General features: G+C 31.7%; 3 protein-coding genes across 4 annotated transcripts; 1 reads left to right on the top strand and 2 right to left on the bottom strand.

Moving 5' to 3' along the window:
- Positions 1-323: 323 nt before the first annotated feature.
- Positions 324-1337, top strand: LOC114400433 (uncharacterized mitochondrial protein AtMg00810-like). The gene has a single exon (XM_028362873.1). It carries the CDS (start codon positions 324-326, stop codon positions 1335-1337), a length of 1014 nt encoding a protein of 337 aa, XP_028218674.1.
- Positions 1338-2924: 1587 nt separating this feature from the next.
- On the bottom strand, positions 2925-6427 carry LOC114398408 (cell wall protein RBR3-like). Of its 2 annotated transcripts, none has more exons than XM_028360595.1 (2): positions 6085-6427; positions 2925-5105 (listed from the first exon to the last, which is right to left on the bottom strand). In XM_028360595.1, exon 2 carries the CDS (start codon positions 5047-5049, stop codon positions 3265-3267), a length of 1785 nt encoding a protein of 594 aa, XP_028216396.1. In that variant the 5' UTR covers positions 5050-5105; positions 6085-6427; the 3' UTR covers positions 2925-3264. The 2 variants fall into 2 exon arrangements, with proteins under 2 accessions (XP_028216396.1, XP_028216397.1); XM_028360596.1 differs by having other exon boundaries at positions 2925-5099.
- A 14122-nt stretch (positions 6428-20549) lies between these two features.
- Positions 20550-24894, bottom strand: LOC114398133. Its single transcript, XM_028360289.1, has 6 exons — positions 24527-24894; positions 23784-23933; positions 23153-23411; positions 22105-22323; positions 21865-22007; positions 20550-21055 (listed from the first exon to the last, which is right to left on the bottom strand). Exons 1-6 carry the CDS (start codon positions 24803-24805, stop codon positions 20756-20758), a joined length of 1350 nt encoding a protein of 449 aa, XP_028216090.1. The 5' UTR covers positions 24806-24894; the 3' UTR covers positions 20550-20755.
- Positions 24895-27441: the final 2547 nt, after the last annotated feature.

Genomic DNA, 27441 nt, shown 5'->3' with positions numbered 1-27441 from the left:
GCTTCCATTTACCGTTGGGATCTTCAACAACTGGATGTCAGTAACGCTTTTCTTCATGGGGACCTTTCAGAAGAAGTGTATATGAGTATTCCACCGGGATTACAAGGTCATGGATCTCCTCGGTGTTGTAAATCGAAGAAGTCCTTGTACGGCCTCAAACAAGCTAGCCGCAAATGGTACGAAAAACTCTCTACTCTGCTTGTGTCCTCTGGTTATCAACAAGTTCACTCTGATCATAGTTTGTAAAGCATTATAATGGTACAATTACAGCTTTATTGATATATGTGGATGACATTGTCTTGACTGGTAATTCACCTATTGAAATGGCCCAAATTAAGAGTATTCTTCGCTCTAATTTTCGAATTAAGGACTTAGGACCATTAAAGTATTTTCTGAGCTTGGAGGTGAATCAATATGATGAGGGTATTTGCGTTTCTCAAAGAAAGTATTGTCTTGAATTGCTTACTGATTCTGGAATGCTGGGCTGTAAACCAAGTTCAACACCCATGGACAGTTCTATGAGGCTTCGTCAAAATGACTCCAGTTATTTTCTTGATGATCCTTTGTCTTATAGAAGTCTTGTTGGAAGATTAATATATCTTACAACAACTTGCCTTGATATTGTTTATGCAACCCAGCAGCTAAGCCAGTTCATGGCTCATCCTACTAAGTCTCATCTTGGTGCAACAAGGAGAGTCCTTCGATATCTCAAAAGCTGTCCAAGCAAAGGTCTATTCTTCAAACGAGATTCTCATACACATCTCATTGGTTTTAGCGATGCCGATTGGGCAACATGTGTTGACACTAGAAGATCCATAACAGGTTATTGCTTCTTCCTTGGCAACTCCTTGATTTCTTGGAAAACAAAGAAACAAAACACAGTGTCTCGTTCTTCTTCAGAAGTCGAATACAGGGCTCTTGCAACCAGCACTTGTGAGTTACAATGGCTGTCCTATCTCCTTGATGACCTCAAGATTACTTGTACCAAATCTGCAGTTCTATACTGCGACAATCAAAGTGCTCTTTATATAGCTGCTAATCCTGTGTTCCTTGAGCGCACAAAACACCTAGAAATTGATTGTCACCTCGTCCGTGAAAAGTCTCAAGCAGGCCTGATGCGTTTGCTCCCTATTCCTTCTTGTCATCAACTCGCAGACATGTTTACCAAAGCCTTGCCACCTCGCTCATTCACCTCCAATGTATCCAAGCTGGAGTTGGTAGACCTCTACACACCACCAACTTGTGGGGGGCTAACAGAAAATGGCCCAAAACCATTAGAGGAGACCCATGATAATTTGGCCCGTATAAATCCTGTAGATACCTCAAATTGTAAATAGCATCTGCTAGGATCATTCTAGAATAGTATGAGCTGTAAATATAGGTAGAGCAAGGACAATTTATTTTTTTGATCTTATCTCTTGAGAATCATTTTGTATATATATTCTTGTATTCTTTCATTAATTGATATAGTGAATCATTCTCAATTATTGTCGTATCTGTTATACCTTTGTCACCAATTCTTTTGGAAATCATGATAATAAAAAATTAATCACACTCTAAATACTAGAGAAAAGGCTCTTCATGTGGTGAAATAAACAACCTTTCAATAGAGATTGGAATACATAGAGAGATGAGGAATCAATTTTCACTACTATAAATTATAATAATTATTATGCCATTCAAAAAAATTTACTAGATGATTTTATTTCAAAGTGTGTGTGAATATAGAAACCGTGTATTTAAGATAATTTATTTTAGGATTAACCAAGCTAAAGGTTTTCAATAAATATATTATACAAAAAAGAAAGCCCTGTCTAGGATTCAATAGACAACTAATTTTGAAATGAACATGTTTAGCTAAATCTTATGTATTGAAAAGGTTTTGTATTTTATTCTCTGTTACTGCATTATTATTATTATTTTTCTATAAACTAATTTTGAAAAGCATCGATTCATGTTTATCATTCGTGAGTGAATGCTTTTGTATTTTATTCTCTGTAGCTGCATTACTATTATTCTTTATTTTTTCATTAAGTTAAATGAAAAGGTTTTAACAGAATAGAATGAATTTCTAATTTTTTTAAATTGAGCAAAATATAAGGTTACGTCCTTATGCAATTTCATAAACTACAAGTACTAGTTAAGTAGATAGATGGGGAGATAGATGTTTTTTTTTTTGCTACAAATTTACATATATCCTAAATAATTTTGTTTGACACATAATCGAACACATGTAAACTTTTACTAGCAAATTCGAAAGTTGGTTTATTTTAAAGATACTAGCTGTATCGTAAGTCAGAATTATAGCTGATATAATTCATTCCAGTTTTGAGGGTGAATCACTTTCTCTTGCGGGAAACAAAATTATCAAAGCGATGAGAGAAAGATGACAATGTGCACAAAAGACAATAATATTAGTAACTCCAACACTTCATTATCTAATGCATGTCATCAATCACCATGTTCCAATTGTCTAACCATAACCAGATTTTCTCTAAATAGAATTTAGATAGCAAAAGGAAGCTTAGAAACAATGCCAAAGTTTCTCCAAATTATTATCTGATTTTGAATATGGAATTCTCTCAGAAACTGTTTTGAGGATTGGAAAAAAGGGAGGGGGTGATGGATGACTTCTTGCACCATAACTTATGCTACTTTAAATGTTGCCAAATATCCACTAAGATTGGTTGCCAAGCATCTCAGGAAAATGTTTGAAACTCCCAAAGAATATATACACCATAATTTAGTTTCCCTGAGCATCATCCCTCAAACTAATTAGTTAACCAAATGAAAACAACATTCATTTAAGATATAATTATTTTACTAAAAACATATGCTCAATACTGACAACTCTTACTTTCATATGAAAATCAAAAGTAACACAGAATTTCATAAGTTCAAAGCACTTTTTTTCCTTTCTAGGCTAAAAGTACAAAGTCACTGGCATCACTGTTTGATATTTTATTCAAAATCAGAAGACACAAATCATTCACAATAGGTATGGATTTCCAAAGCAAAATGAAACAAAAAGTATATGGTGCAAGTTAAGGTAAGTTCTCAACACAAAATCCCCCTTTCAACTGCTACATGCATGCATGATGCAGCAGAACTTTTAAAGACAAACTCAAGGCAAATCTACCTCTACTTTCTTCAGTACCTTCAGCTTGTTGGCTTCACAACTACTACCAAAGCTCAGGATTATTTTCCTACCATTTCTTTACAAAACAAATGAAAAAAGCCAGAAAAATGTCTATCCAGATTCCATCAACTGACTGTGTTTGCAGAAGGTTTTTTCTCATGCAGAGAGATCACGGTTTCAAAGGCACCAACCAATGCTTTAACCTTGCTCTTGCGAGCTTCGACCAGTTTACTTGCTGTTTCTTCAATTACATTATTTAATAATCCCTGTGCATCTTTTTTGTCCTGCATGTCTTGATGCCTCAAAACAACCTTCTCAGGACCAGTTGTGGCACCATTGCTGTCATCACAGGCTTCATTTCCTTCAAAGCTTTTCCGGACATTGACCTTACCATTGGCTTTCTCCCCCAGCACTCTTGCTCTCCGAAATTTAAGCCTTCGTGGACTACTTATCTCAGTTTGATTTTCAACCACTTTTCCCCTCCTGAACTTTAATTTTATCATTTGGTTGCCCTTGCCTCTGGAATATACAACCCCATCCTTTTTGGGCTTGCCTTTCTTCTCAACTCCCAAAGTCTCCTCATTTTCCATGCATTCAATTTCATGGTTTCCTGAAAAAGAATCCTGCTCAAATTCACTAGTTGTATATTCAGATTCCTCTTGGTCTTCTTGGGATAAGGATTTAGAAATTGAGGATACTGAAGACTTTGGTGATGACAACTGAGGGAGGTATGATTCATCATCATAGCTTGCATTTTGATCAGATTGCAAAGTTTTGTTTTCACTTTCCATCTTGATGACGTGCAAAGTCTTTTCCTCTAACACGTTGTTATTGTGTTCCTCATTTTCATCCTTTCGGGCAGTACACTGATTCTTAAGATGAGAAGCAATTTTCAGACTCTTATGCTTTCTTGAATTTATACTTGCAACTCTAATAAGGGAAGGTCTGGGGGACAATAAAGCCTTTGAAGGTGACATCAATTTTTTTGAAGCTGCTTTGGAATTGGAGGAGGTTGCCTCCTTTCCTGTCTTGATCTTACTATATCTTTGGCCACCAACGCCTTCTGAGGAATTCATAGAAGATATTTGCTTCCTTCTGACACTGCTTGAATTTAAATAAGTCACTTGTTTTTCAGACAACTTCGTTTCTTTACCTTTGAGAGAAGATAATTGTGATGACATTTTCACCATATTGGAAGTTGGTTTAGATGAAGTTTTGACCTTGGATGTAGATTTTAATGGATTTCCCACCTTATTGAAAGTTGGTTTTGAAGGAGTTTCCGTCTTATTGGCGGTTGATTTTGATGGAGTTTCCACCTTTTTGGAAGTTGAATTTGACAGGGATCGGACCTCCTTAATTGATGAAATTTCTTGCCTCACTGATGGAGATGTTTGCAAATTCGGAAGGATCGATAGCTTGACCTTGGCCAATGATGATTTGTTCCTGTTCACCAGAACTTCATTCCGTGTTACTTTTTGGCCGTCAAATGATTTTGTTGGCCGTTCCTGCTTATAAGTGTCAGAGATATCAGAAATCCATGTCTTGGAATCAACTGATAGTTTGAGTTTGACCGTTGAAATCTTTGTGGACTTGGTAGAATCCACAGATGCACTGAGCCTAGCAACTGGCATCATTGTCCCACCAACACTACCTTCTGAACTGTGGTGAAGCAGTTTTCTTGTAGCTCTATTAGGTATAGAACGTCTTTCCTTCGAATCAAATGCATGTTTCTTCCCGTATTTACAAAAATCATGACATGAACCAGTGGAAGCTCTGAGATAATTGGGAACAAATTTTTCAACACTAGTTCCAGAACTAGCTTTGCCATCTGAATGCCTTCTTATTTCAACCCCAGGTGACTCAGTAACTTCTGGGGTCACTGGTAATTCACCACTTTCATTGGCCATCATATGGGAGATGAGATATGCAGATGAGCAGAATAAGATTCAGGGCAACAATCCTGAAACTTCAAAAGAAAGCTAATTTTAGATACAGCACATTAAAAAGGACATAAAGTTAAGTAATAGCTGATTCAAATTGTAAAATGAAATACAAAAGCACATTCAATTTTCAGTAGAACTACAGAAATTAGAATAAACCAAACTTCACCTCCTATTCATCTACCCTTAGAATCATAATCTTTGAAAGACTCACAAAGATAGAAACATTTTTAAGACTTGTCTAAAAAATTCTTAGGAACATAAATCATTTTCTGATCTAATCTGACTTGAAACTCAAAATCCATGAGTCTCTAAGTGGGAATTTAAAAATAAAATAAAAAAATTATTTTACAAAATGCCTATCTTGTTTTACCATCTGATTTTTCTCCATTAATCCAAAACAATACACTCTTTTCTGTCCTTGTAAAATAAAATATATGAAAAAAAGAAGACACGCATTAACTAACCCTGTATAAAAAGAAGACACGCATTAACTAACCCTGTATAAAAAGAAGACACGCATCTAAGGAAATCAATGAGGAATAAGAAATGCAACAAATTCTAGCTGGGAGCTGAGAATCATAGGAGTAATCAAAATCAAGTGCCGCAGAATATTCATCCAAAAAAAAGAAGCTTCAACTGATATTGAATTTTTCAGCAAAAAGTCACAACCCAACATCACAAAAGTCATTGAAAAACTTAATGGCCAAGAAAACTATTTTATTGCACTACCATCATAGATAAAACATTTTGGAAGGATATTCCAATCCAGGAAACACAAAAGGCATCAGAGAAAAAAAAATCAAGTTTCTTTATTTTTTTTTTAAAAAAGACACCCCAAAAGAAAACCAATCCAATAAAACAGAAAAATGAATCAGGGGAGGTTCTGAAAACCCATCTCAATCAACCAACACTCAAATTTTTCAACAAACCCATTTGCATTTAGAGAGAAAAAAACAGGACCCAGATGACCATTTTTTTTAGAAACGAGAAGAAGAAGCATACCTTGTTGTTTTTAGAGAAACAAAGGGTAGTTCTTAACCCAAAAAAATGGGAATAATAAGAAAGTGAAGGGTGCAGGGTTGAGTAGAAGAAGAAGAAGAAGAAGAAGAAGAATGAAAAAGAGAAGGGACCAGTGGGAAGAGAACGTGCAAGCAAGTGTTTTTATTTCTCTCGTGTTGTTTCTGGTTCGGTGTTGCGTGTCTCTTCACTGCGTTGGTTTGTTACAGAATCCAATGAGAGAGAGAGAGAGAGAGAGAGAAGCGTTCAATTTTTTGCATTGTTTTTTGGGTCTTAGCTAAAATAAAACAAGAATGGGGATTAGGAAAGTGTAATCAGAAGTTTAATAATGCACGCAAATCAGAAGGCTTTATTAAGGAACCTGAGAATGGTTGGTTGGTTTGGTTGGTGAAAACGTTAAAATGGTTTCTTGAGATTTGGTCTGTAAAATGTAAACAGGAGACAAAACACTACTAATCAAACAGGTTTAGTTTGAATCCTTCATTTTAATTTTTAGTTATAAAAGTATTACCCTATTTAATTTTGTTTATTGTTTTTAATCATCTATATAAGAAACTGTGAAATATTAAAAAAATTACTATTTTCTATAAAAAAAAATTGTTTATATTACACCTCAAGTCAAAGAAAAAATCCGTTTAACTCATCATCATGTATAGACCTTTAGCATTAGATTAATTTGTGCTTACATGACACCTTAAGTTAAAGAAAATATCAATTTAACTCATCATTATTAACTTTTTATATTAGACTAATCACGTTATATAAGACCTCAAGTCAATTAAAGAGTTAGTCTAACTCATTGTATGTATTGACCGAAGTTAATGACACCACCCAAGGGCATGAGGTAAAAATCTTATTTTTATTTTATTCCTCAATAATTTATGCAATAAATGGTAAAATAATAATAATAAACTATTTTTATTATTTTTTATATAAATCTCAAAAACAAAATATGTTTCATACTAGATGATTAACTTGACACCTCAAGTCAAAGGAAGAATTAGTCCAACTCTTTACTAAGTTAATGTCATAACCTAAGTAGATTAATGGTATTCTTTTTAAGAATAGGTTAATATTAATGGTATTCTTAGTTCGAGGGAGTAAAAGAGTCAACCCAAGTAAATTAATGATATTCTTTTTAAGAATATGCTAATATTATCAATAGAGTTGATTCAAAGTCAACTTTTTTTATCAGTGGCCAGAGTAAATTTTATTCCTTCGAACTAAGAAAAATGTTGCTTTTCTAATTTTTTTAAAAAACTTTCCAATTTGGTGATGCGAAAATCGTTTCCTGAAAATAAATGATACGTGTGATTTACAACCTGTTGAAAATTGTAGAATGAACAGTTTTGGACATTAACTACACCACCCATAATGGAATTTTCCTTTCAATTTAAAAATCGGTTTCTTAGTACGTTTCACATTTTTATGAAAAAGAAAAAAAAATAAATGTTTTTCATTTCCCAATCGGTGCATTATTAAAGATTAAGGTTCATCTCCCATCCGTTTCAGAAACAGTATGCTCATCACGTTTCACAAAATTAAAAAGTGAGTGGATAGTTATTTGACTTATTTCAATTCAGGGTTGAAGAATGGTACTTACTTACTTTAGATCCAATATGAGTATTAAAAATGGTCAGACAAATAACTTCTTCAATGACAATTTATACGTTGAACAAAAAATAATTCATGTGATATAGTTACATTTTTTTAATAGTGTTTGAAACCAGACCTAATCTAAGTTCAGTTTGACTTTACAATTTAGTATATGTTTAAATTATAGTTTACAGATGTATTACTATAATTTTTGTTTTTCTCTCAAACTGAATTTTTAGGTTAAATTTTAACTTCAATTATACTTTTATAAAGAAACTAAATATAATGTCAAACTCATTTTTCTCTCCAAACTAAGTCTGAAGCTTTCCCACGAGCAGACAAAATATAGTCTTAATAACAAGAAATGGTTACAACAGTTACTTATTGACTTTAATTCCTAATGGTTGAGCCTCATAATCCTTATAAAAGATAACACCTTTAACATCTAATAGGGGCCTCCATAGATCGATTTGATTCAGATTTAAGTAAAATAAAATTCGAATAATTTGATTTTAATTGGTTTGGTTTGATTGATATTTTAGAATTTTTTTTTTCCCTAACCTAAATCAAAATTGATCATAATGTTGTCATGAAAGAATATTTGAGTGTATTTGACTTACACAAACTATAATAGCATAAATTTTAAATAATAACATTCAATTGAATTATTAAATCATAAAAAGGTTGAAAGTTGGTTATGTGAAATACTGTGAAGGCAAAATAAAATGCAATGAAAATTTTATATTAATAATATATGAAAATTAAACTTATTTTTATTTTCTATTTGGGGCAGTTTACTTGCCGTCCTTATTTCTTAGTTTAGTTCATGTGTTAATGAACTAATTAATTTCGTAACAAAAGATGAAAAAGGAAAAAACCAATGGGTGGGTAGATGCATTTTTTTTTGCCCTTATAGACCTTATTTCACACTAATGTCATTTTTAGAATTTGTAATGTGAGAAGTGAGAAACAAAAATTTAGGAGACGTTTGTTTTACGAAATCTTATAGAATTTTTAGAAATGTGGAGATGAGTATCTTTTATTCCCAGCAAAGTGAGATGCTTAGGTTTATGTTAATTTTGTATTTATTTGATTAATGCCATCCCTAGAATTTGTAAATTGAGAAGTGAGAACAACAAAAATTTAAGAGGCGTTTATTTTACGAAATCTTGTAGGATTTCTAGGAATGTGGAGATGAATATCTTTTATTTCTAAGAAAGTGAGATATCCAAGAGAGTGAGAATATATATTCCTATGAGAAGAGAATCAAATTAATTAAGTAGAAATGCTATTACACCCTCAATTTTAATACTTACTATCTCATTATTCAACGATTTTTTATGAGAATCTCTAAAAGGTGAAAACAAAGGATGGGTATGTTGCAAATGTTTTTAAATTTTAATTATTGATATGAAAGGTAGTTTATTGATTTTGTTTTTTGTTTAATTGGGGTATGGTTAAAATCTTGTTGTAAATATTTCTTTTCTGTTGCTTGTTCTTTAAAAGGGGTTGAACGAGATATTTTGATGTTGTGTTTCTTTAATAGTAAAATATGATAGAGGAATACTTAATAAGTTATTTAATATAAAAAAGAATATTTCAATAATATAACTAATATTCCTAAAAAAATAACATGAACCAAACATATTTTTCTAATATTTTTAGGAATAATATTCCCCTGAACCTACAAAATTTAGTGAAACAACTGCCCCTATATTAGAATTTTAATCGATTTTGTCTTGGGGCTAGTTGAGGACTGTTTCAAAGTCATGAAGTAAAGATATTTTATTAAATAGTTATTATAGTCTAAGAACTACTCACCATCTTAGACCAATGAAATTTCTTACCTCTTGTGTGACTTCTAGAAGTCATAACTTATAACAAACTCAAATCAAATATGAACCCTCCTTCATTTAAACCCATTGTTTCAATGGTGGGGCTCAGAAACTTGCACCTGCTTTTTGGGTTGGTCCAATTCTATTGAACATAAATATATGAAGGTCTTTTGCAATGAAACATTAACCCTATTTTAATAAAATATTTTTACACTATCATCTGATCTAATTATAAATTATATAAGATAAATTTATTATAATCATTTTAAAAATTATTATTAATTAAGACATTATAGAATTATTTTACACTTTCACTAATACATTCATTAGACTAATCATTATCATTAAGCAATATTCAGAAACTTTCAGTGTACCCGCATAATTAATTAAATAGTTCAAACCTATGTTATTTCCATAATTCCTTTTGATGGACTCTGGGACTTGCGGGGTACAGTGTGGTTGCATGGTCCCATGACAAACAAATTACTTTAAAGTATTCATAATTTATATAATATTCACTGTTCACTTAAACTGAGGTTTTGTCGGTTATACTTTCTCTGTTCTTTATTAATTATTATAAATAATTTTTAACTGATTTGCACAGATTAAAAAATAATTGAAATTTTAATAGTCTTGAATTTATGAGAAAATCTCTTAACACACTTTTCAAAGTTGCTCTTAATTAGTTTTTTTACAAGTCTATGATTTATATAAAAAAAATATTGTTTGGAATATATAATAAATTATTTATTCAAGATTTAAACTTAAATTCGAGTAAAACTTCAACAATCTTATGCCAACTAATTCATACGCTTAATGATAAATATTGCTCTTATTTAAAACTCTTCTAATATTATTAATTTTTTCCTACCTTAACTATTTTCAATAATTTATTAATTTTATGCGGTCCACTAATATTAGAAAAGTAGAAAAAAAAACATATAAAACTGTAAATAAATTAAGCATAGTGAAATTAAAAATAATCTTAGAAAAAACTTTTAATTTATGAATTATAAAAACAAACTTCGGGGTACTCTGTACTTTCAATGAATACTGGTGTCGTAGCCGAAGGATCAGTTATGCATATTCATAATAATTATATTTATAGCATCTCATAAATTGGTCAAGTACCATGCTTCTATTACCGACGATATTATGTACATTTCAATATATACTATAAATACTATAACAAGTTTATTTTAAAAAATAATAATCTATGACAAGTTTTTTTTCTTTTTACAAAGATTAAAATATGATCAATGTTGTATATGACGGAAAATTTAGCACACAAAACAGACGAACTATTAAATGGATGGCAGTCATTTTTTTAAGTAATTAAGTTAAAAAATCTATAAAATGATTTCTAGAATAAAATAAACGTTCGTGCTAGCTGCACAAAAACAGTTTTCGTGCAAATTAGCATTTCCGTTAAAATATACTTCTTTTAGTTTAGATCTATTCCTTAATATTGAACTCAACAAAAAATGTATTCATATTTTGTTTATATTAAAAAAAATCCCTTATTCTTATTTGTGCTTTATAAATCATTTTTAATTTTTCTTAGTGTTAAGATTATATTATGGTTAGTTAATAATTACTAATTTTGTCATTATTACTCATTATAAGATTAATTTTATGTAATTAATATTGATTTTATTTACTAATTATAAGTAAAAACTGTATGGTCATACACAACACACAACATTACAAAGTAAGACATTGTCATATGGTATTAGAGCACGTATTATTCTAAACAGACGAATAATGAAATTGTGCTCCATAAAGGACTTATTGTCCCTAATGGACCTTTCCATTTGTTGTCCTTTTTCCAGTGATTTGTTTTTGTAATTTTTTTTTATACTTTTTTGGTGACTCTTGTAACGACCTGCCTTGTCGCTATGATATCACAACTCTAAAATGCGAGAATTTCAATACATAAATAAAAATTCTGATAATTTGCTTATGAAAAATGAAAGTAATTTTTTTCTCGATATACATTCACCAAACAACGCATCATTACTTAAGTGACTATATATATATATATATATAGGTATAGTAACTCAGTACATATCATTCACATAATGGAAAGTAAATTTGTTCATACATATAATTAAATTTGTGATTTACATCTTTAAGTCAATAAAAAGAATCATGGAACCAACTATAGAGGAGTTGATTAACAAAACACAACTCTCTTCCAAAATAATCCAACGTCATCACGTCGGCTCGGTGGTTTCACAAAAGAATCTCACTTCTTGTACTCTACTATTGTCATTCTGCTCCCACGAACAAAGGTTCGCAATCATCACAGGTACTAACCACACGATACAAAATTGTGAGGAGTGAGTTTATTATAAAAGAAATTAATACCAAAATCAAATAACCACAATTAGTAAGAAAACATTAACAAATATCACAAGCTTACACAAACATTCACCAATCCAACACACACTCAACAAATAGTCATCATCAGTCCATAGTTCCAATCAATCATGCTCAGTATGATGTATGCACCTGACCTCAACTCTCAAATGCAATGTGGTACCATCCCTAAGGAAATAGCTTAAGCGTGTCTACATGACACTCTCACTTAGGAAAACTAGACGGTAAGTGTCGAGGTCACCCTGTTGTGCACAGGCAACTCCCTCCTCCCCCCCTCACACGGTGATCAGCCTGAGTCTCAAGGGAGTTCCAAACTGAGTGACATGCCCCCTAGTACAAGTATTTTTCCTCATGAAAAACTACAAGTACTTACTGACAAAGTTTGTACTATTTTCATGCAATATGAAGTATGAAACATGAGCACTATCAATGCACTGACCGTGGATAATTAAAGATTCTAAGTCATCCCCCTCTAGAGATACTTAAAACTCTTTAACCACTATATTTCCCCCACTAGGGATATCCAATAAGGTCACTGCACCCCCCATGTACATACACAACATACAACGTATGAAACATAGGCACCATCAATGCATTGACCGTGGATAATTAAAGATTATAAGTCATCCCCCTCCGGAGATGCTTAAAACTCTTTAGCCACTTTATTTCCCCCACCAAGGATATCCAACAAGGTCACTACACCCCCCATGTACATACACAACATAACATCATCACAGTGCATTTTCAACATCATCAACATTTCATCTCAATATCATTCTCAACATCATCTCATCTCAATGACATTATCAACAACAACAACATCATCTTATATTAACATATTCATCAATAACAACATCAACTCATATTGATACAATCATCAATAACAACATCATCTCATATCAATATAATCATAAACATCAATATCACCTCATATCAATTAATGTCATCAATAGAAATATCATTAGTAAGTCACACTCTACATATACATATACAGTTCATGCCTGAGATTCACACTCCCCAGGTCTTTAGACAACATAAGTCTAACAACAACAATGATGGTATTCATCAATAATAGACATATCGCATCCCATTAGTCAAAAACATTGTTTTCTTGAAAACCCGCATGCAACAGGGACTGACATACATCCCCATAGTTAGGTTTCCTGACCCCCAACTATGGTATTAAAAACTGTAAATGATAATAAATTCCCCTCATCTATCGTGAGCTCTACATCAGTTTCCCTTTGCGTCGCTCAGAGACCTCTCTCATTCACGTTCATCAGTCCAAAAACAAGGTTATATATACTAAATTGAAGGAAATTTAGTATAGATTTTAGAAGCAAGGTTAATGACAACATTCAGAGTCAAATACCCCTATCAAAACATAACTGGCTAAGGGGTGTTTCGGATTCTACTAAAAGGAGACATCATTTTAAAATTCCAATCACGCCAATGTGACTGAGGTTTAGTGAAGGTCACGAAAATAACATCAATGTTATAAAAAGATAACTTGTACAACATCTCATTTTCAAGATTTTTTCAAATGAAGTGTAAAAACATCCAATAATGGTTGCCAAGTCAGAAGAGATGCAAAGATAGGCTCAAACTAACAAGGAGAAGGCTTAGAATCACGGTTACCTCAAAGAAATCGCAAAGGAAGGATTGAAGGCTTCGTTCTTTACCGAATCCTCGAGTTAAGTTTTAAAGATTTCGCACCAATTAAACTGTTCTTCTCTGTGCGGTGATCCGACGGCAAGCAAAGGTGGCTCGTGGCGGTCACCGATGGTCAGTGGTGGTGGAGGAGGAGCTTGGGGTGTTGGGGGAGGGTTTAAGGGAAGAGAAGGAGGAAGAAGATGATTGTTTTATGCTGCTGGATATATTTGTAGCCTGCAACACTCGCCCAGGCGAGCTGATCCAACTCCAATTTTTCTGCTTCGGTAAAAAAATATATCTCACACACAAGATGTTATATTGCAAATCACAATGGTCAGAATGTGGGTAATTATCTTAGGAACCCCCAGAAAAAAGTTGAAGGCGATCCAACGATTAACGAATCTGGAATGACGATTTTACTGAAATAGGTTTAGGTAAAATCTGAAATCTCATAATTTCAACTTAGCTCAACAAAACTCCACATAACTCAACATCCACATCAAGAAATTCACACATGACTAATTCAAGTCATACCTCAAATCATTCAAGTCAACCATATAGTCAAATAACACAATAAATACAATTAAACATTGATTTATAATTAGTAATATTTTAGGGTGTTACAACTCTTTGACTATCACTTAACTCGTTTGGTGCGTTGTCTTTCGATCTACACAAACCTTGTCGGCACGTCACCATTGGAGTTGAAAATCATTCCCTAGCGCCTCTTTTCCAAAAAGCTCTAAACAGAATAACACGTGGTGGTGCGTGCATCCAACGTTCATTCAGGTCGCGTTTTGTACATAGTGATCGTTCCTTTTATGTGACCATAACCTTGAAGTTTGGGCTTGACCTGCGCTGTTTTGGGGAGTATTTCTTTGTAACCATGTTTTCCTATTGCTTTCTCTTTTTCGCACAGCCCCCTTTCAGGATGAACAATACCACATGGGTGCCTTTGTTTGGCAAACTGTCTTATGCCTTATTGTCGGAGCATATCTTTGGCCATTGTCGCCCATCATCGATGACCATCACATCATCCACATGTGCAACCAACTAAAAACACTACCACACGTGACGCCATGCAGGGCCCTGACCGTGAAGTTCATGCACACGATGCGTGATCCATCTCCAGCAAGCATCACACTGATCTTCTCTCCCTTTGCCTCAAGGCATTCCTAGTGGATCTTTTTGTTTTTTTCGTGGGTGAACAATACTTGTCACTGTCGTCAAAGATCGTCACTTTGTTCACATGTGCCTCCAACTCAAAACACTGTCACACGCAACCCTAGCATATGAAGTTCACACACATGACATGTGACACATCTTCGACGAGTGTCACACTACTCTCCATTGTCACCGCGGACCTTCGTTGGCTGCCGCTATGCCATGTTTATTCGGTGCAACCATACAACTCAACCTACCTATAGTTTCTATCAGGTTGACCACATTTGTAATAAGTTTGATTCATATATACTCAAGCTTGAGGGGGAGTGTTAAGATTACATAATTATGATTAGATAATTATCAATGATTTAATCATTATTGCTCATTATTATAAAGGTTGTATGGTCATACACAACACACAACATTACATAGAAAAATATTGTTATAGTATAATTGAAAAATAATAATTCATATTATCTTAAAATTTTAAAATGACTAACAAATAATCAATGTGAATACAAAAATATATAGCATTTTGTTACAACTAGTAAATAATATGAATTCAAAATAAATGACATGATAAAGTTGTTTAGATATTCTGAATTCAAATGTAGTGACAATATGAGTGTCTCTTGAATATTTCTTTGTACTTAAAGATAAATATAAATTGTCTTATGATTGTTTGAATAACAATTTTTTTTTTGTCATATCCTTATCTGTTTAATTTAATTCGTATATATTATTGAAAAAAATAATGCCTAAAATAATTATTTATTACTTGTATGAAACATAAGAATAATACATTCTCAAGTTCATGTTTTCGGAAATAAATTTGTATGATATGAAACAAACACATCATGTTGTCCAAACAAGAAAAAAGAAACACCTCACCCTGGTCTTTTATTCAGACAAAAGAATTTGTATGCATTTGGGGAGAGAGAACTTTGACAATTAACTTGTAAAGTTATTTAAAGTTTTTTTTTTCTATAGAATTTAATTTAAATATAGCCATAACAATAATTAAACAAGAAAATTGTTTTCTCAGCCAATACGTTTCGTGAATACAAGATACACATTAATTTTGTTTTTTCTTAGAGTTGGTGCATCGAGAGCATCCATCGTGCATCCATGATAGAATTTCTTTTTATAATTGATATATAAAATCGAACTAAATTATCTGCTCTTCCTTTTGATCTGCAATTGGTGTTTCGTAATGCTCTAAGCAGCAAAAAAAATATGGTTTTATTTGGTTGAATTGTCAATCAACTAAAATTATTTTCCTGATAAACCAACAAATTTAATCCGTCAAAAAACTAATTCCACGTTCATTTTTTAAGGAATTTTACACTCATTTTGTTATATATAAATTAAAGAAAGTCTTAAGTAGCATTTGAATAAACAACTTAATTCTCATTTTAATAAAAAAAATTACAGATAAATTATCCATGAGTTTGACATTGAGATAAGTTGAAAAGAACAACCCGACTTAATCATTAATTAGAAATTAAAAGTTACTTTTATAAATGCAAATAAATTTCGTAAATGTTTTTTCAAACCCCGGATCAACCTTAACAAAAATAAATAAAGTATAATTGAACAAAGGCACATATCAAATATGGAGTCGGACTAATTTAATTAGTGATGTCACTTCGAAAATTAGTGATCACTTTGAGTTTTACATATGCGATTGTACTAAATTATTATAATTTTTTTATAATAATTTTCTGACTCAATCAAAATTATTTGTCAATATAAACAAACATGATGATTAAAAAAAAATTAACTAAAAAAATACTGCCACAATTCGTACTAATATATATAAAGTTAAAATATATTTTTTATCCTTATGAATGTGAAAATATTTAAAATTTATTATTGTAAAATTTTTAATATATATATATATATTTTTTTATAAAATTAAAATACATTATTTTTATTTTGCTTGAAGCAAGGTTTAAACATTTGAACTTACATGCATGATTTTTTTTTCATAGTCATGTTTACAATCAATCACATTTTAAATCAATGATATGAATAACTAATGTAAGTCATCATCATATATTCTAATTTATCTAAACCTATTTCCAAAAAAAATGATACTTTTAAATTGTAAAGTTAAAAAACATACTAAAAATTTTAAATAAATAAATTTTGAAAATTTCTTAAGGAAAAAATCATATTTTATAGTCTATACAAAATTTCATACGTGGGATCAATTTCGATTTCCAAAAGCTTATAAACAAAAGGTCATTGGCAAACTAGGGTAATGGTCTTCATGGCAATCATTAGGATGATGCATAATAGTAAAGTGACCCTTTATCCTGGGGTAAAGTTTTGGTGTCTGCTCCACTTCCATGATAGCATGCAGCCAATGTGGAAATGACTCAAAGGTTCCATGAAACCATTTTTTGTGGCAAACTTTTCCCTGCATTTTGCACCAACCAAGGGGTCCCAATAAAGGCCTCATGTGAAGCATATATATATATATATATATATATATATATTTTATCATAAGCTTGGGCTACCATGTGGGGTTCCCAAAGATCTTGAGTGGTTTAAGGGAGAAGAAAACTAAATAAAAATATGAAAAAAAAGCTGTGTCCTTTAAATTATTTTCTGGGAAGGAGGTAGGGAAAGAATTCGTATTGCATCAATGTAGGGAAGCATGCATGCCTTTAAGCATTAACAAAGTTGTGGTTGCAGAGAGGCACGGAAAAGATAAATAAGAAAAAAAAAAAGAGGCAAAAAACTAAAATCTCATAGGATTCCTCTCAAAATCCGCGTGCCTATATATAAAATGAAAGTGATCAGAATGTAAGTTGGTGGCAAAGCTTAGTCAAGGTGACCCTCCAACTAGGAAAATTAAGTTTGTCATAACAAGAAATGTATATCTTCTAGTTTCTTTTTCTGTATTAATTGCAAAATTAAAGTTAGGTTGAATGTGAAAAATGTGTTGAATTTGTTAGCAAAATCACAAATTCACAAACTCGATTGGTCATGAATGTAAATAGCATGAGACCGTGCGATTTCACATTATTACATAAAATCTCTAAAAAAAAGTTAAAAATAATTTCTCAAAACTATTCCTATATGTAACTAATAATATGTTTAAAACACGGTGAATCACGTTGAAAAATTGTGATAGTCTCAAAGCTACTCTTTGACATGGTGAAAAAATTAAATCGTGATGAGATATCATGATTTTAAGATTGTTTCAAACATATATTAATAGTGTGTTTGATTTAGTATTATATCGTGTTGAACATTCAAGATGATCTTAAAGTTACTATATATACAACGGATAAGACGTGTTTTGATGAAAGTGTTATTACACATATCATATATGCATGTTAAAAATCATGTTAAAAGATAAATTGAGACCAAATTCATTAAAAAAAAAAAACACCTATATTTTAGATGTTTACTAATTAATTTTAAAATTGATTTTCTAAATTAATTGACGTGAGACTTTAACTTTTTGACAAATAATACAACAGGATCAATGTATGTTTGGTTTTAAGACTTAGGCAACGAGACCTACATCAACAAAGAAACTACTATTTTGTAACTTCTGCATTATTTCTCTTATTTTGACGTGATTTAAGCAATGGGACGTGTATTATAAGATGTGCAACCAAACACATGCCTATTTTATTGTTAGAGAGGAATGTAGAATCATTCATTTTTTTTCCTGTAAGCAGAAAGCAGAACAAAGAAATAAGAGCAATAATATATATCTTCTGCTCCCACTATTTTATTTCTCTTAAATTTCTTACTTAGATTCTATGACAACAAGATTTGGGCCATAGCCATCTAACTAAATCTCATCTAATGTTATCTATAGTTGGGGCATGCTACTTAAAAGTTAAGTCACGCCAAAAGGCATTGCATTTTCTGAATAAAGTCTTATTTGCCATTTTTATATTTCTATATATTATTGAGACATAGCCATTGGAAAATCTTTTGCAAAATAATCCAATATCTTGAGTTGCCTATTTTTTCACCAATCCGGAACTGAAAGGATCCTCCCATTACCAATTTATCATCAACATTTTGAGCATCCTGATAAATAGCCACTATATATGTGGCCAACAACATTACCCTAATTCCGCCACATTTATGTTTGATGTTCCCTTTTCAACATTTATATATTCAACATCCTAATAAAAGCATATCCAGGAATAGAAATCTGAAACAAACTTTCCACCAAACCATTATAGCAAAGTAGCAAAGAGGAGAGGTTGAAGAAGTGAAGTGACTGGTTAAAAAAAAAAGGTTGAAGAAGTGAAAAAATACAAACTTCTACCATCAATTTGACATGGCTATAGGGATTGTCATAATGTTATCATGCATATGGCTGATTTAATAACAAGGATTGAACCCATTTTTGCTAATAATCTTCCACTTGAATTTTACGTTTCTTTTTACTTGAGCTAAGCATATATAAATGCGCCCGGTACCTTATTAAACACCATATACCTAAATTGGATGTCTCTTGTTGGAAGAAGATTATAAAAATAACATAGTGTTAGAACAAATGAGGTAGTATTCAAATACTAATATTATGCATTGTACTGGTAGGATAGTGAAAAGAAGGAGGGGAAATAGTTGAGAATTAATTAATAATAGTTTGAAAATAGGTAAATGTAGCTTAAAGAATTATTAAGCTTTTGATTAGTAAAGTAAAGGAATATCACACATTTTTGCATATTTAAAATGAAAAGTGAGATTAATATTTGAGAATTAATGGATGGGAATATGAGAAATGAGAGAAACTAAAAGTTAATAGTTACTTAAGTTAAATAGCTATTTAGTTATCTTCATTTTTATATTTTTAATATTTATAATATAACAAATTATATCAATATGACATTATGTCAAGGGGTCTAACTCCGTTAAATAAGATAAATTATTGAAAACCTTCTTATACTGCCTTTAATTTTTACTGATAAAGAAATAAAAATCAATATGACATTTTGAGCCTTCAAAATTTAAGGATCCCAGCCCATTGTAGCAGCAAAAACATCATGTGTTGTAAAAAGCAAAGGAAGAAGAAACTATATAGTGCTTCCAGATCCTGCTAGATTGGACATCATGCCAATCATTTTTTTTTTCATTATACAATTATATACATCAGTGTTATTAATATAAGCCAAATAATTAACTTTAGTTTATAAATGATATGGTATTTCATAGTATAAACAATGGTATTTAAATAAAATATTTTTAATTCATCTCATGAATCATTGTAAAGTTTGACCATGCGAATAGTCTTGTTTTTTCTGATACTAATACGATATCAAGTGATTCGCAATTTCCTGCCGTAATCACACAATTTAAAACTATGACTGACTGAGTTCACATCTTCTTAGTACTTATTTGCTATCACAGCTACTAATCAATTGTTTATTACAGTAGCTTAGTGCTGTATATAAATAAGAATAAGAATTTAATTAGAATAAACTAATGGTGTTAGGATGGAGTCCTGGCCCAAAAGAAATAATATCAAGTGACTTAAAAATTTATAATATGAACTTAAAAATTAAGATGTCATTTATCTTTTAATGTTATTTTATATTAATTACTTAACCTAAGATGATGCCACGTGAATGATTGTTATTCCTTAAGCTAAGATGATGACATCGATAAAAAATGAATCATCTCAATAGCATTTTTATCCTTTAGCATCTTCTCTATTCTTAGTCTAAATTTACAATAGTTGTAGCTTTAGCTTTATATCAAATGGTGTCAAGGTATTTTACATTATTATCCAAACATCCATTATCATTTATTTACACTATAAAATGCACCAAACTTGTATTCATGTATACCCCCTCACTTATGCCTCAAAGATCTTTCCATGTAAAACATTTCCTTGTTTCCTCAACATGTATATGTAGTCCAATGTCAAACAACATTTACATTTTCCTTAAGAATCGAGCTCCTAATGTAACAAAATTATACTTATTTTACATTTGAAAAGTTAACAAGTATTGGCAAGGCCAAGTTGTGATGCACCTCTCATCTCACCTTTTCCTGCCTGAAACAGTTTTTTTCACAGCACCAACAGACACCAAAAACTGGTCAAGGGATGATAGGGTCCTCATGTCATCCGGAGGAAAATAGCTGGCTGCCTTTCCCATGATTGATGAGAAGAGAAGGGAAAGTGAAGGCCATGCAGCATTACTTTCCCCCAAAAACTCATCCAAAAATGCAAATGCAGCCCTGAAATCAGACCTACTTGCACTTATTGGAGCAGCAAAGTGAGCAGGGATTATTCTCTTGAACCTCCAATCTCGCGAAATGCTATCAACCCACTCTCTAACCTGAATCATAATAATGCAATTTTCATCTATCTTTATCCCCTTAATCATCTTATATATGACTTTTAAAGTAATTATTACAAAAATTAACAAACTTATCACACATAACAATTTGTGATATCATGACATGCTACAAAGCACAGACTCTGGATACAATGAAGAAATGGACACTCCAACACGACTGATATCTAAAATATAAGTATCATAATAAAAGATCTAAATTGATGGTATATTCACCGACCGTCGAAAGTGTTTTCTAAGACTACAAGCTTCACTAAAATGGTGAGGAATTATTTTAATATTTTATATTATATTTTAAGCAAAGTTTTTTAAAAGCTAAAAATGAATATTTTTTTAATAATATTAGTGTGTCCATCCATATAGAAGTGTTGACTCAAGTGTGTGAACTGTGTAGAGGTGTCAACTTAAGTGTCCAAGGCAACTAATAAATTGTTTTAATTTGACTCTTAACAAGAAGAAGTGTATGACAGGTGTCCGAAACATGTCGGACATTGTGACACTTAAAACAAGAGAGGAATTTGTTCTTCATAGATTACGTGTTTTCATTAATAATTACAAAAGTATCATCTTGTTTTCACATGTTTTACATTTTCAAAATTTTGCAATTTGAACATTTTAAATTGAAGGATATATCATACTTTGGAACATCCAGGTGCATTACATTGAAGGGCATGTGTCTTGCATAAATTTAACCTCATCCAGGTCAGAATAAAGTAAAAGAAACTATTATAAGGTTGAACAGTTAGTTGTTAATTAATAGCTCTTAGTGTCTCAAAAAGAGAGAGTATTACCTTCTCAGGAACTTTACTGAAGACCAGAGTCTTCACAATAGGTGAAACAATCAACTTTTGTGACATCTGTTCAAAGCTTGCATTAGGTTCTAAAAGGTTCGATGGACCAAGAAACAAGATCTGTAGAACCATTCTTTCCCATCCTGTGGAATACTATCATCAGGTTCAATTTGACATTGATGTCAAAAAGAAGTAATGTGATTTGTGCAAGTCGAAATAAATAAAAATAAAAGAGTCAACCTTTTTGTCGGTTCCTTTTGTCGTCAACTACTGGCTCGTCAGGTACCTCCTTTCCTTTACTAAGAAGTTTAACAGCCAAGCCATTTTTTGCTGATGCTAATAAGGATTCTTTGCTTATACACTCAGGTGGCTGTCTTGGGACAAAAATAACAGCATCTGTCACCAATAGTGTTTTTGAAGGTTTGTGGTAGAAAGCTACCTCCACATAAGGTCCAATTCCTGAAACAACCCACAAGCAAATGCGATTTTTCATCATGGATTTACAAAGATTGAAAGACATTTAGGGCCTATTTGGGTAAGCTTCTTTAGAAACACTTCTAAGAGAAGAAAATAAGAAGAAATAAGTGAGATGAGCTTCTCCATAAGCTAGAATGAGCTTTCCATTTGCTAACCATTAGCTATTTTGTAGAAACTCTCTCATATAAGATGAGAGGTCATCTACAAATTAGCTAATGGAAAGCTCATTTTAACTTATGAACAAGTTCATTTCATTTTTTTCTTATTCTCTTCTCTTAGAAGTGCTTCTAGAGAAGCTTACGCAAACAGGCCCAAGAGCTTCTACAAAGCTTAATAGTACTTATTATACAAGTACTTGAGCAAATATTTGGTTTAGCTTATGAAAATGACTCATGTTATAACCTTCTCCCATCTTACATTCAGTTAAGGTGGTTTGGACGCATAAAAAAATTCATTCGAAGCACCAATAAGAAGGATAAATCACTACATTATTAGTCTTGTTAAAAAAGGGCAGAAGGAGACCAAGAATAACATTGGGGAAAATTGTTAAGAGGGATCTCATGGTAAATAATATCTCTGAAAATTTGGTTTTTTGAATGAGTCAAATTCCATCGTGTGGTCCATGTAGGCAATCTCACCTAGTGAGATAAGGCTTTTTGTTGGTGTTGCTATAGCTTGTTTTGATAGACTTCATGGTAAAGTTTATTGAAGTAAGCTTATGCAATAAGCTCTTATCAGATAAGTGTGTAATTAAGTTCTTTACCCAAACACACCCCAAGTTTGGAATTATTTAACAAGAAGTGAAAATTACCAACTTCTGGTGAGCTTAGAATCTTTTGCTCTATTTCACCAGCCCAAGGAGCAGATAAATCTTCATCTTCCAAGGTTTTAGCACGAAAAATGCCGAAGAATTCTAATGGTAAGTTCAATGGCCAACTCCATTGCCTTGGTGCCACCCATACCTGAGCACGGGGAAATTTTCTAGAAAATGGACCAACAAATACTTTGTGCTCATAAGCAAAAGTAGGGAGAACAATATATTCAACTGGAGCCCCCAATTCTTTAATAAGCTGCACGAAACAAAAAAAAAGGGAAAAAAAGGAAAAAAGAGAGAGATGTTAATTAAGAAAGCATAATGAAAGTATCTTTCTTGATCAATAGAAAGTGCCTAGCAGCACTACGAAAGAATCAAAGTTTGCAAAGTGTGGCCACCCCTTGAACCAAATCAATTCAATTATAAGTCAAATAAACAATAATCCAAATTCCAAAAGGATGTGGAATTTATATACACAATTTCTATTCATTACCAGAACTGATCAAACAAAAAAATGAGGCTTAGTACAAGTTTGCTCATTTCAAAACATTTGCATTGTTATACTTCCATTAAGGTTCATTACAAGTTTGCATGCTCAAAGTGAGAGAATAGGCTGTCAAAATGGAACCTGAATACACTCATCAGTTGGAGCAATGGGTGCATGGATCCATAAGCCCCCAGATTTGAGTTTGATAACTGTCATTCTAATGTTTGTGGAAACACTGCTGAAGCCTAATGCCTGCTCTTGTTCGAATAGCCATATACAATCCTTCACAGCCTACAGCATGACCAAGAGAATATGAGCTCTTAGGGTCTCCAAAACAGAATTTCCAGAGAAAAATTATAGAAAAATGTTCCCAAGAAATAACAGACAGGATTTCTATGTACTAGGAAATACCTACATGCCATTAACCATTACATGCAAAGCCAAAACAAAACTTATTTCACCAAGTGGCTAAAAGCATTTGACTTGAATCCAATAAAAGTAGAGGTTAGCACATCAAGTAACAGGAATTTCTTCATTGCTCATTCAATCAAAATTCTAAAAACATAATCCATCTTATACAGCATGGTATTATGTTCCTAGAGAATTTAGAAGAAAAAAAAAGAATAAATACATGTAGACATTGTAAAGGTTTTTAACACTGTCATCCAATACCAAACCAACAGGAGACGTGGGACTTCCTAACCGTTTAAAGTGTAAAAACTTTTACGTGCATGCGCCGATTAAACTCAAAAAGAAAAAGTTGGAGCAAATAAAAAAACAAGTCATAGATAGGTAACTCAATGAACAGAAAACCTCAACCAAATCAATTCAGTGATCATAATAGTAATCCAAACCAAACATAAGACAAAGCAAGATGGCATTACCTCAGTCCTAATAGTGCGCCTATTGAGAAAAGGACCAAGTGGGAAAGGAAAACCAGTGATGTTGAAGTAAAACCTGCCACTAGCATTGCTATTTGTAACACTTGAGGTGGATGAAGCAACAACCAAATTGGTCAATTCTCTTCTTTGTTGCCTTCGTTTCAGATTGAAGCAAAGACCCTTCAAAGACCCCCCAACAAAACTTGAACTTGAGTCACCAAAACAGATGGGGTTCTGCAAAAGTGTGGACTTTGGAGAAGAAACAGCAATGGGTGCCACCATCTTTTTGATGAAACAAACCTTACTTTGTCACCACCATAAAGCAATGGTTTTCTTTTTTTCTTTTTGTTGTTCTTTCATAAAGCAATGGTTTTGTAAGTGTAACAAGTGCAGCCGGTGCGGGTTCCAAACGAGAAGCATTCTTGGATATGCTTTGGACACGTGGACTTTTGTTGGTGGATTGTGCTTCATAGATGTTTATGAGCCTCAGATTATTAATTGTGGATGCGGTGAAGTAATAGTATAATGTTTGAAGTGTACAAGAAGAAATAACTAAGTTAGGATTATGACAAAATTTAGTGACAGTTTTGTTTTTGGTGCTATGCTTTTTTCTCTAATTAAAATTAGAGTTTGAGCTTAATAATTCATTTGCATGATAGGTTAATGTATGTTATCCAAAACAATCTCCAATTTTGATTAAAAATTATGAGTTTTATTTCCCTGTGATTATTATTAATCAATTAAAATTATAATAAGTATAGTAATTTATATATGAATTAATAGAATTATAATGTAACTTTTTTATTAACAATCAATTAAAAATCATAATATAATTAAAGAATAGTGTAAAAACAACTAATAACTTATATCTAATTTTTGTCCAATAAGATTAAGATTATATGCCATTATGCCGTGAAGAAGAGAACTTTCTTGTCCTTGTTCTAGAACGATGAAGACACCTTTCAAATTTAGCGCAGAATTTCTATTCCATATTCTCCCGTGGTTGATAATAAAGTGGAAAATTCTAAAGTATTCCTCTTGGAAGTTTTAAGACAATTTTGTATAATTAAAAATAAAAATAAAATGCATTTTTCTCAAAGAGATTGCCTTAAAATCTGTTTTTACTAATGGATGGGACAATTTTCTGTTTACAGGGATAGCTTTAATATTATTGCCTCTAAAATATACCCAAAGAACCAACTTCATAAAATATAGATAAAAGCATTTGTTCGACATGACTGTTGTAAATATTTTTAGGTTTACATATGTTTAAGTTCGTTGACAAATGATGAAATTTTTAATAATTTTTTTATTTTAAGTTCTTAATATATTAAAAATTTTATTTAATCTTTGATGTTTGTTAAATAATAATTTGATACCATTATAATTGTTAATAATGTTAAAAAAAATCAATTTATAAGATGACACATCGTCATTTAAATATGAGAGAGACTAAAAAAAGTTTTAATATATATTGGAGAGTCTAAAAAATAAAACAAAAATATTTAGGAATCCACAACAAAATTTGATCATTTATCATAAATATTAAACATATTTAAGTTTTATTTTTTATTTATTTATTGGTGAGCTATAAAACTAAAGAACTGCTATAATTGATATTTTAAATAATACTCAATCTAATATTCAAATAATATAAATAAATTTCATTAAAAATGTACTATCAAATTAATTTATATTAATTTTTTTCTTGTTTCAACCTTTTGGTTCATTAGAGAAAAAAGGTTCTATCTAATTTAGAGGTCGATCGAAAGATAAATAAAATCTGATTAAAGACTATTTTTCCACCAAGGGTCAAATTAGTACCTTAACGGTCCAATCTTTGCTTCCACTTGTGCCAAATAACTTGATTTAGGCTATATTAGTTTGAAAAACAAGTTTTGTGAAAGAATATATTTTGCAGGCAGCTTCTACTATACAATTTGGCAACCTCTCTTTGCTTAAGCAAGTGTAATTAAACTCGATTCAGTTGGACCAATTCAACCCATTGAATCGAGAACTAGACCCTTTGAGTGTTAGATCATTTCTGTTTTTAAGTCGTTCACCAAACCGAGAGTCGAACCGGAATAAATAGATATTGTTGGGTCAGATCGACCACACCTCACACGCTGAAGACCTCTTTCCACAATGTTTTTCTCTCTCTGTTTGTGCATGATTACTTTCACGCTTCCTAAAATCTTTTAACTATTGTTGTAAGCCTACATCTCTTTCATTTCTCTCTGCTGGTCAATTCACATTTTAGTTCCAATTTTGTTACACAACTTATTTAAAAAGCAAACTTTTTTTTGTAAATTTTAAAAGGCAGACAATTAATAATGACATAAAATGATCCAAAATTAACACAAGTTACTTTCTAACAGGCATCCTCCAATCCTCCAATATGTTAAGTAATTAATTACCACTAAGTTAACTTTTACATTTGTTATGAATAATACAAAATAAATATATTTATATAAATATAAATATTTAAATAGATTATGAATTATTTAATTATTTTAATATAGACTAAATCATGCGAATTAATTAATGACTCATAAGGTCGACCCTTGACTCAATATCCTGATTGAGTTGATGACCGATCACAAGTGACTTCAATAAGAGTAATAAGAGTCTATTGTATCTCACAACCACCCGTGTTCTTTTCGATCTTGGCTATGTAGAGTCTTTTCATTAGTAGTGAACCCTAATAATAATGTTATAATATAAAGTAGACATTCATTCCATCATGTTGTCACTTCAGTTTTCGGGTGTGCATTAAACCATTCTAATTTCTAAGCTAAAGAAATGTGACATTTAACATATCTGACTCACAATGATGCAGAAATGATCATTTACACGGATTAAGGACCACAAATAAAATCCTTGTGACACCATGAGTTCCGCAGATCAAGGAAAATATC

This window comes from Glycine soja, chromosome 19, assembly GCF_004193775.1.
Source record: "Glycine soja cultivar W05 chromosome 19, ASM419377v2, whole genome shotgun sequence".
NCBI lineage: Eukaryota > Viridiplantae > Streptophyta > Magnoliopsida > Fabales > Fabaceae > Glycine > Glycine soja.
This window is presented reverse-complemented; position numbering and strand designations above follow the sequence as displayed.

Bases quoted from the DNA above. Each gene is read 5' to 3' on its own strand.
- LOC114400433 (XM_028362873.1), top strand. From the start codon at position 324: ATGGCCCAAATTAAGAGTATTCTTCGCTCTAATTTTCGAATTAAGGAC.
- LOC114398408 (XM_028360595.1), bottom strand. From the start codon at position 5,049: ATGATGGCCAATGAAAGTGGTGAATTACCAGTGACCCCAGAAGTTACT.
- LOC114398133 (XM_028360289.1), bottom strand. From the start codon at position 24,805: ATGGTGGCACCCATTGCTGTTTCTTCTCCAAAGTCCACACTTTTGCAG. The intron at 23,934-24,526 runs GTAATGCCATCT...GTCATGCTGTAG, and splicing joins GGCGCACTATTAGGACTGAG to GCTGTGAAGGATTGTATATG. The intron at 23,412-23,783 runs GTTCCATTTTGA...TGTTTCGTGCAG, and splicing joins CAACTGATGAGTGTATTCAG to CTTATTAAAGAATTGGGGGC.